This window comes from Heterodontus francisci, chromosome X, assembly GCF_036365525.1.
Source record: "Heterodontus francisci isolate sHetFra1 chromosome X, sHetFra1.hap1, whole genome shotgun sequence".
NCBI lineage: Eukaryota > Metazoa > Chordata > Chondrichthyes > Heterodontiformes > Heterodontidae > Heterodontus > Heterodontus francisci.
Window position 1 is genome coordinate 840,236 of NC_090421.1, and position 9,746 is coordinate 849,981.

The 9,746-nt window shown below is 58.5% G+C and overlaps 2 protein-coding genes across 8 annotated transcripts in view; both read left to right on the top strand.

The window, feature by feature from the left end:
• LOC137358573 (inactive dipeptidyl peptidase 10-like) overlaps positions 1-301 on the top strand; it is a 48,597-nt gene extending 48,296 nt beyond the window's left edge. Inside the window, exon 15 of the mRNA XM_068024560.1 lies at positions 107-301. Coding sequence (XP_067880661.1) covers positions 107-301 — 195 coding nt within the window. The remainder of the gene's footprint in view (positions 1-106) is intronic.
• Positions 302-3,058: 2,757 nt separating this feature from the next.
• cnpy2 (canopy FGF signaling regulator 2) lies at positions 3,059-9,440 on the top strand. Of its 7 annotated transcripts, none has more exons than XM_068024909.1 (6): positions 3,059-3,172; positions 4,666-4,806; positions 6,106-6,221; positions 6,534-6,731; positions 8,047-8,143; positions 8,930-9,440. In XM_068024909.1, exons 2-6 carry the CDS (start codon positions 4,707-4,709, stop codon positions 8,971-8,973), a joined length of 555 nt encoding a protein of 184 aa, XP_067881010.1. In that variant the 5' UTR covers positions 3,059-3,172; positions 4,666-4,706; the 3' UTR covers positions 8,974-9,440. The 7 variants fall into 7 exon arrangements, with proteins under 7 accessions (XP_067881010.1, XP_067881007.1, XP_067881005.1 ...); XM_068024906.1 differs by lacking the exon at positions 3,059-3,172 and adding an exon at positions 3,206-3,276; XM_068024904.1 differs by lacking the exon at positions 3,059-3,172 and adding an exon at positions 3,369-3,487.
• The last annotated feature ends 306 nt before the right edge of the window (positions 9,441-9,746 follow it).

Genomic DNA, 9,746 nt, shown 5'->3' on the forward strand with positions numbered 1-9,746 from the left:
TCGGTCTGGTCCGCACAGGTTTCCCCCGCAACCGGCCCAGAATTCTTTTATCCGCCTGTCAGGAATGTTTGCAGGCGCCCTCCACGGTTCCCCCGGTGGGTTTTAGAACGTGGGTTTCGCTTCGTGCTCAGCGGTGATCGGAGCCGGCGCGTCCTCTCGGAGCGTTCCCGGAGATGCCCGGCGACCGAGAGACGGGAAAGAGCTCGGCTGCGCCGCACCCTGTGCCCAAACAGCTGGCGGACGCTCACCATCCAGACACACTCGTCAGGCACTGTCACCTGGAGTGGGGAGTGGGTGCTAGGACCGGGGGGGGGGGGGGGGGGGGTGCGGGGGGGGTGGCACTGCCGAGAAAGCAGCTGGCATCAGCAGCGAGGAGGAAACTTACACAAAGGCTGTTTGAGGGCCACCGAGTCGGGTGGTAGAGTCCGTGGGCTTTCCGACTGGTTTACCATTGAAGAGCGGGTACAGGCCGGAGGGGCCGAATGGCCTCCCGCTGTCCCTGTGTAAGTGTGGGAACGGGGAGGTGGATGCACGATGGCGGGGCGGAGGTGAACGATTTATCAGAGAGACCAGCGTCTGGAGGCAGTCACTGCACCAGGCTTAACATCAACACATCAGTCAGGTAAAGTGTGAGGGTGGGGAATGGAGAGGGTGTGGGGAATGGAGAGGGGGTGGGGGGTGGGGGAATGGAGAGGGTGTGGGGAATGGAGAGGGGGTGTGGGGAATGGAGAGGGGGTGTGGGGAATGGAGAGGGTGTGGGGAATGGAGAGGGGGTGGAGGAATGGAGAGGGAGTAGGGGTGGGGGAATGGAGAGGGGGTAGGGGTGGGGGAATGGAGAGGGGGTAGGGGTGGGGGAATGGAGAGGGGGTGGGGGTGGAGGAATGGAGAGGGAGTAGGGGTGGGGGAATGGAGAGGGGTTAGGGGTGGGGGAATGGAGAGGGGGTGGGGAATGGAGAGGGGGTGGGGAATGGAGAGGGGGCGGGGGATGGAGAGGGGGTTGGGGATGGAGAGGGGGTGGGGGAATGGAGAGGGGGTGGGGAATGGAGAGGGGGTGGGGAAATGGAGAGGGGGGTGGGGGATGGAGAGGGGGTGGGGGAATGGAGAGGGGTTGGGAAATGGAGAGGGGGTGGGGGAATGGAGAGGGGGTAGGGGTGGGGGAATGGAGAGGGGGTGGGGGAATGGAGAGGGGGTAGGGAAATGGAGAGGGTGTGGGGAAATGGAGAAGGAGTGGGGGTGAGGGAGAGGGGTGGAGGAGAGGGGGTGGTGGAGATGGGGGAATGGAGAGGGGGTGGGGGAGGGGTGGAGGAGAGGGGGTGGGGGAATGGCGAGGGGGTGGTGGAATGGAGAGGGGGGGGAGGGGTGGGGGAGAGGGGGGGGGGAATGGTGAGGGGGTGGGGGAATGGCGAGGAGGTGAGGGAGATGGGGTGGAGGAATGGAGAGGAGGTGGGGGATGGAGGGCAGGTGGGGGAGAGGGGGTGGGGAATGCAGAGAGGGTGGGGGATTCAGATGGGTGGGGGGTGGAGAGGGCTTGGGGGAGATGGGGAGGCTGGATAATGTAGTCTCAATCTCACAGCTTCCATCACCTCCCCCTTCAACCCCTCTGGCTTCACTCATCAACCCCTCCCCCCCACATCTCTGTCAGAAACACCTCAAAGGACGCCACACTATCAGAGGGTCAGTACTGAGAGAGCACTGCACTGTCTAGGGTCAGTACAGAGGAAGCGCTGCACTGTCGGAGGGTCAGGACTGAGGGAGCGCTGCACTGTCTAGGGTCAGTACAGAGGAAGCGCCGCATTGTCGGAGGGTCAGTGCTGAGGGAGCGCCGCACTGTCTAGGGTCAGTACAGAGGAAGCGCCGCACTGTCAGAGGGTCAGGACTGAGGGAGCGCTGCACTGTCAGAGGGTCAGGACTGAGGGAGCGCTGCACTGTCGGAGGGTCAGTGCCGAGGGAGCGGCGCACTATCAGAGGGTCAGTACTGAGAGAGCGCTGCACTGTCTAGGGTCAGTACAGAGGAAGCGCTGCACTGTCGGAGGGTCAGGACTGAGGGAGCGCTGCACTGTCTAGGGTCAGTACAGAGGAAGCGCCGCATTGTCGGAGGGTCAGTGCTGAGGGAGCGCCGCACTGTCTAGGGTCAGTACAGAGGAAGCGCCGCACTGTCGGAGGGTCAGGACTGAGGGGAGCGCTGCACTGTCAGAGGGTCAGGACTGAGGGAGCGCTGCACTGTCGGAGGGTCAGTGCCGAGGGGAGCGGCGCACTGTCGGAGGGTCAGTGCTGAGGGAGCGCCGCACTGTCGGAGGGTCAGTTCCGTGGGAGCGGCGCACTGTCGGAGGGTCAGTGCCGAGGGAGCTCCGCACTGTCGGAGGGTCAGTGCCGTGGGAGCGGCGCACTGTCGGAGGGTCAGTGCCGAGGGAGCGCCGCACTGTCGGAGGGTCAGTGCCGAGGGGAGCGCCGCACTGTCGGAGGGTCAGTGCCGTGGGAGCGCCGCACTGTCGGAGGGTCAGTGCCGAGGGAGCGCCGCACTGTCGGAGGGACCTTCTTTCAAACGAGGTATTAAACCGAGGCCCCATCTGCCCTCTCGGCTGGGTGTAAAAGATCCCACGGTCGCTATTTGGAAGAAGGGTGGGGTCGGGGGGGGGGGGGGGGGGGATGCTGGGGGGAGGATGGAGGAATTCTCTCCGGTGTCCTGGATCCAATATTTATCCCTCAACTAACATCACTAGAGGGAGGGAGGGAGGGGGGGGGAATCTGGTCCCGATCACCTTCCTATCTGTGGGATCTTGCTGTGCGCACACCGCCCGCCGCGTTCCCTGCATAGCGTGACCACACTTTCAAAAATCACGCGTTGGGCAGTCCTGAGGAGGTGCAAGGCCCTATATAAATGCAAATCATTCCCCCCCCCCCCCCCAACCTCCCTCCTGCTGCACCTTTTAAAAAATAATGTCTGGATGTTTAAACTGAGTGAGACTGTGTTTGTGCGCAAGTGTTGGCAGGGACACACAATCTGAGGAATGTTTGTGGATTGGGCGGGAGGGAGGGCTATCCTGGGAGCCAGAGGAGGGGCTGAATGGCCCACCAAGGCCAAAAAAAATAAAAATTTTGCCCCTCTCTTTCTCTTGCTCACGTGGAAGCAAAAATGCCACGCAGGATGAAGGGTCCTTCGAGCAGAGTGAGGGTGAGCTGGGGGTGGAGGAAGGTCCTCACTGAAGAAGCAGCCGAGCACAGGGCCTGCAGAGACAGGGGGAGGCAGCAGCGGGAGAGGTCGGGCTGGGGGCTGAGGTGAGCTGAGGGCTGGGGGAGGGGGTCGTTGTGCGGGTGTGGTGGTGGTGGGGGGGGTGATCGAGGCTGGGGAGTGGGGAGGCTGCCCTCTGATAGACAGGCGGGGACGGGGATTCCCTCCCAGCTGGAGAATGTTGCCATTCGGAAACATGTATCCAGTGAGAAAGTAACAAAGGGCGGCAGAGACTTCCGGGTTTCGGGGATTTCCAAGGTAGGGAGACAGGTCTCACCAGCATGTCTTCATCTCTCTAACGCATCTATCACACTCTCTGTGTGAGTTGAAGCCTCAATCATCCGTATGCCTTTTTTTTTAATAAAAAGAATTTCCCCTTTTATTTTGGTCGGTGGGGGGGAAGCTGAGTTTTTCAGGCTGATTTAAAAAGCAGTGTGTGTTTGTGATATCTTCCCTGCTGGTTTGCAAAGTCTTTTCAGGTTAATTTTTTTTTCTCCAAAAATGTATTTTTCTTACACAATTTTTAAAAAAAAAAGTATATTACAAATTTGATATTTCAGAAAGTGCATAAAAGATCAGTTTCTTTCGATACAGGGGCGTGAGATTCCTCACAACTCTGGCCATTCCATTTTATATACAATGTACATTTGCATCACGTCGCAAAAACATTTTGGTGCATACAGCCCGAGGGTTTTTTTTTTTTTACACACGGGTTCCAGCCCCTCGGGAGGACCTTACACAGTGGTCTTACCCCATTGAGCCTTGGCTGCGGCTGCCCCAAGCTTTACTGCGTCCCTCAGCACGTAGTCCCGGACCTTGGAATGTGCCAGTCTGCAACACTCGGTCGTGGACAACACTTTGCGCTGGAAGACCAGCAGGTTTCGGGCAGAACTGAAGAGCGTCTTTCACGGAGTTCACCTCTTCAGGTTAATTCTACTAGACCTGTGTTATCTATAGGTGCGTTCCTGTGGCCTGCTGTGTGTCTCTCGTACTGTTGTAATGTTGGAAACGCAGCAGCCAATTTGCACACAGCAAGCTCCCACGAACAGCGATGTGATAAATGACCAGATAAAATCTATTTTAGTGATGTTGGTTGAGGGATAAATATTGGGCCCAGGACGCCAGGGAGAATTCCACCCCCTCCCCTTACCCACTTCCAAATAGTGGCTGTGGGATCTTTTACCTCCATCGGAGAGGGCAGACAGGGCCTTGGTTTAATGTCTCATCAAAAATATGACCCTCTGACAGTGTGGCACTCCCTCGGCACTGCCCCCTCCGATGACACAGCGCTCCCTCGGTACTGGTATTGGGCCGGATTTTGAGACTGTGACAGAATAGGCAGCCTCACTTTGGGGGAGTGGAGAGAGAGAGAGACAACATTCAGACTGGTGACAAGGATTTGAATTTGCTAATTAACCGTATATTTCTGATGGAAGGAGACCAAAGGTTGCCGGTAGCGAAGGATTCGTCCAACACGATGACGAGACTCGTTCTAAGTGTCGTTTACCCGATTCTCGTTGTCACTTCCTTGTCCAACATCAGCCTGGCAAGGAGATCCGCTGACCTGTACTGTGGAGGTGAGTGAACGGCCATCAATGCCCCTTCCTCCTCCTCGCCTGAAGGCACTCCCTCCACACAGTCCACCTCCACTATCACTCACTGGATGAGGTTGCTGTGGGAGGGGTGGGTGGGGGGGGGGGAGCTCTCTTCGGTGTCCTGGGGCCAATAGTTACCCCTCGATCAACAGCACGGAGTCTGATCCTGGCCCTTCCCTGATGTGTCTTTGTCTGGGCCCCTCTGTGTCGAGCAGTCCTGGCTAAATGAATCCAACCCGTGCCGGCTGGGAAATCGAATCGGAGTGCCTCTGGCGCCGTGTCCCCCACATCAAGAAGTAGGAACGGGTGGGAGGCCATTCGGCCCCTCGAGCCTGCTCCCCCATTCAGTAAGATCGCGGCCGATCCTCTACCTCAACTCCCGCTTTCCCGCCCTATTCCTCGATTCCCTCAGTGTCCCAAAAAAAATCTAGCGATCTCCGTCTGGAATAGACTCAACGACTGAGCAATCCCCCTCCCTCTGCGGGGTGGAGAATTCCAAAGATTCACAAACCCTCCCAGTGAAGAAATCTCTTACCCAGTCTCAGTCCCAAACGGCCGACCCCCATATCCTGAGATTGTGACCTCCCCCTCCCTCCCCAGTTCTAGACTCTCCAGCCCGGGTGGGGTGGGGGTGGGGGGGGAAAACAGCCTCTCGGCATCTACCCTGTCAAACCCTCTCAGAATTTTATATGTTTCGATGAGATCGCCTCTCATTCTTCTAAACTCCAGAGAATACAGGCCCGTTCTACTCAATCTCTCCTCATGGGACAGTCCTCTCTCATCCCGGGAATCAGTCTAGTTCGTTGCACCCCCCCTTTCTAAGGCAAGTACGTCCTTCCTTAGGTAAGGAGACCGAATCTGTCCACCGCACTCCAGGTGTGGTCTCACCAAAGCCCCTGTACAATTGCAGCAGGACTTCCTCACTCTCATACTCCGACACCCCTGGACCTCCTGGCAACAGGGGGGGGGGGGGGGCAGATCAGCTCACTGAGTGCAGACCCCCGCATCCCTATTCCCTAATCACAACTACCAGGCTGGAAAGTGAGCAGTAGGCGGCGATCGGGTTACCACTCAGCTGTGAGGCACTCGGTAGTCGAATAGCCGGCCGCCACATTGGAACAGTAACCCTTCAGTGAGTGTATTCCAGAGGGGAAGGCCTGGTTTGCAGACTCCGAGGCAGCCCTGATTTCCCCTCACTCAGCAACACACAACCACACCCCTCCCCGGAAAACCCTCCTTACCCCCCCCCCCCACCCCCAGTGACTGACTCCCTTTTTATAGCTTGCAGGGCGCTGGTGGATGAGTTGGACTGGGAAATCTCGCAGGTGGATCCTGCAAAGCTGATCGAGACTGGAACCTACGTCCTGGGTCCAGACGGCAACCCAGTGGCTACAAAGGTAGGTGTCAGGAAACAACCCGTGTTCCCCATCTGCCACCCACCACCCCCCACCCCTATCTCTCCCACCCCCTCGCCCCAATCTCTCCCACCCCCTCGCCCCACCCTGTCAACCCCCATCTCCCTAAACTGTGCTGTTACAGAGAGACATAGGGTGGGGAGAGGGGGAGGACCTACAATGCAGGGGTGGAGGGAGGGGGGAGATGAGGGTGGTGTTTTGGGAGGGGGCTACTGGTGGAGATATGATGGGTGGGGACGCACTCTGTGGGCGGCGGGGCCCTGTCTCACCCACTCTCCCGTGTACCGGGTGCAGGTCCCGTATGCCAGGTCGGAGATGTTCCTCATCGAGCTTCTGGAACGCGTGTGTGAACACATGGAGGAGTACGGCGAGCAGACAGACCCAAACACGCATCGAAGCAGCTACATCCGGGTCCTGAGCCGGGACGGCGGGATCATCGACCTCCCCAACACTCAGTCCACCGCCGACATTACTTCCAACTTAAAGCAGGCTGTAAGTATCGAGTGGATTCTTTAAACCCGGGAGGAATTCTCCACTGTCCTGACAGCTGCCAGTGAGCCAGCTTCGGAAGAAGATCACCACTTCTTCTCCACGCTGAATGAATTCAGTCTTTAACAGATTAACCGCAGACCTTTGTGTCAGCAGCTGTGTCTCAGTGGGGAGTGTACACCCCTGCCGGTCAGAAACTGCTGGGGTCGAGCCCCACACCAGACACTTGAGACTCTCAGCTGTGTCACCTGTTCCCATTACTGAGGGAGCGCCGCACTGTCAGGTTCATGAGAGGACTCCCTCGGCACTGACCCTCCGACAGTGCGGCGCTCCCTCGGCGCTGACCCTCCGACAGTGCGGCGCTCCCTCGGCGCTGACCCTCCGACAGTGCGGCGCTCCCTCGGCGCTGACCCTCCGACAGTGCGGCGCTCCCTCGGCGCTGACCCTCCGACAGTGCGGCGCTCCCTCGGCGCTGACCCCCCGACAGTGCGGCGCTCCCTCGGCGCTGACCCCCCGACAGTGCGGCGCTCCCTCGGCGCTGACCCCCCGACAGTGCGGCGCTCCCTCAGCACTGACCCTCCGACAGTGTTGCGCTCCCTCAGCACTGACCCTCCGACAGTGCGGCGCAACTCAGCACTGACCCTCCGACAGTGCGGCGCAACTCGGCTCTGACCCTCCGACAGTGCGGCGCTCCCTTGGCGCTGACCCTCCGACAGTGCGGCGCTCCCTCAGCTCTGACCCTCCGACAGTGTTGCGCTCCCTCAGCACTGACCCTCCGACAGTGTTGCGCTCCCTCAGCACTGACCCTCCGACAGTGCGGCGCAACTCAGCACTGACCCTCCGACAGTGCGGCGCAACTCGGCTCTGACCCTCCGACAGTGCTGCGCTCCCTCAGTACTGACCCTCCGACAGTGCGGCACTCCCTCGCCCCTGCAATGGGGCTTGAACCCATGACCCACATCAGAAGCGAGTGGCGTTACCCACGAAGTCAAGCTGAGTGTTGAGTATTCAGAATTATTGCTGTAAAATTTAGTTGTGTGTTTTTAGAAATGATTGAAATTCAAATTTACAGACAGTAATTTCAACATTTTCTATGTTTCTCAATTTAAAAAAAAAATTCATCTTTAGAAGAATTAAGTAAAGGCACCCTCGCTGTGGGTACTGAGCCCCACACACACACGGAACAGCAAGATCCCAGGCTCCATCCTGGCCTGTGCTGTTTGAGGGAGGAGGAGGGCGTCCCTGGTGTAAGTGTTTCTCCAGGCTTGTCATTCAGACAGGAGTCTCACTGTGTCTTTCTGAACCCGCTTTCTCCCAGTGTGAAAAACTTGCTGAAGAATATGAAGAAGAATTTATTGAATTTTTCTCCCGGGAGTCCAGCAATGTGAAAGACCAACTGTGCAGCAAGAGAACAGGTAAATAACCTGCTCAGTCTAACGTGGGCGTCGCTGGGGTGGTGAGTGGGGGGAGGTGATTTCATTGAAATGTGGACAATTCTGAGAGGGTTTGACAGGGTAGATGGTGAGAGGCTGTTTCCCCGCCCCGGGCAGGAGAGTCTAGAACTGGCGGCAGGGGTGGGGTGGGGGGGGGGGGGGGGTCTCAGGATAAGGGGGTCGGCCGTTTGGGACTGAGACGGGGGGGTGGGGAGAGAAATTTCTTCACTCGGAGGTTTTGTGAATCTTTGGAATTCTCTGCCCCCCAGAGGGCTGTGGATTGCTCAGTCGTTGAGTACATTCAAGGTGGGGATCGATAATGATTTGGGGACACCGGGGGAAATCGAGGGGTTGGGCGGGAAAGCGGGAGTCGAGGTAGAGGATCGGCCGCCATCTTACTGAACGGCGGAGCAGGCTCGAGGGGCTGCGTCCATCCCAAATCTGAGCTCGGCGGAGAAGCAGGAACTGGGAGGTTATCACCAGTCTCAGTTAAGATCTGGGACGGGGGGTGCGGGGGGAAGGGTTGGGCGCACAATTCCTGCCCGAGATCACTGCCAGCGTCCTGTGTTGGGCCATTATTGGGCTGCGATGCCTTCCCCAGTCGAATAGCCCACCACTACTCACTAGGCCGACAACTGTTGAGGGGGGTATGGGGGAATGTAAGGGTACCTGCAGAGATTATTCCTTCCCCCCCACTCCCTCCCCGCCCCCCAGCACCAGCGGGGACAGTAAGTGACGCCTGTGTCTCGGCTGTTTTCTCGTTCGCAGACTTGTGTGACCACGCTCTCCACACCCACCACGATGAGTTGTGAAGACTTGCCGCCTCCCCACCACCATCACCACCACCCCCCCGTTTATTTTTTTTGCTCCCGGCGGGAGAGGGTCTTCGTTACGCCCCTGCGACGGACGAGACGGCGGAGGGAAGATCGGTTCGCAGGCTGGTGCCCGCATTCGGCCCCCGTCCAACGCCACGTCCGTGACCAGGTTTCCCGGAGTACTGCGCGCCTGTCGAGGGTGCAACTCTGCCTGCGCCAAGAATCCCACTGGGACCCCGCCCGCCAACAAGAAAGGGGTCCGTTGGGGGGGGGGGGGGGGGGGGTGGCTGAGCCGAAGGGAGATATTTATGCAGCAAAACTTTCTCACTGAAATGTGAGAGTCAAGCCCTCAGGAAAAGCAGTCTCAGAAAATATAGTTTTAGTACCAATTCTCCACAGGCTCGCTGGCTTTACTGTTCCATCTCGTGTCACTGAATAAATTCACTTGAAGGACCAATCAATAACCCTTCTCTGTGTGACTGTCATTGCATTTCTCCAGCGCCTTTTGCCACCGCAGGACGTCCCACGGCGCCTCAGGGCCGATGAAGTAGGTCTGAAACGCAGCAGTCAGGGCACGGCGAGATCCCGCAACCACCTCATCTGAAAGACGGCCCCTCCGACAGTGCGGCGCCCCCCCCCCCCCCCGCCCAACCTCGCCGCTGTCCCTCCGACTTTGCGCTGACAGCGGGGGAGGGTCAGTCTAGCTTTTTGTGCTGGCTTCTCTGCAGTAGGACTGCAACCCGCGACTTACCGTTGCAGCGGGAGAGCGG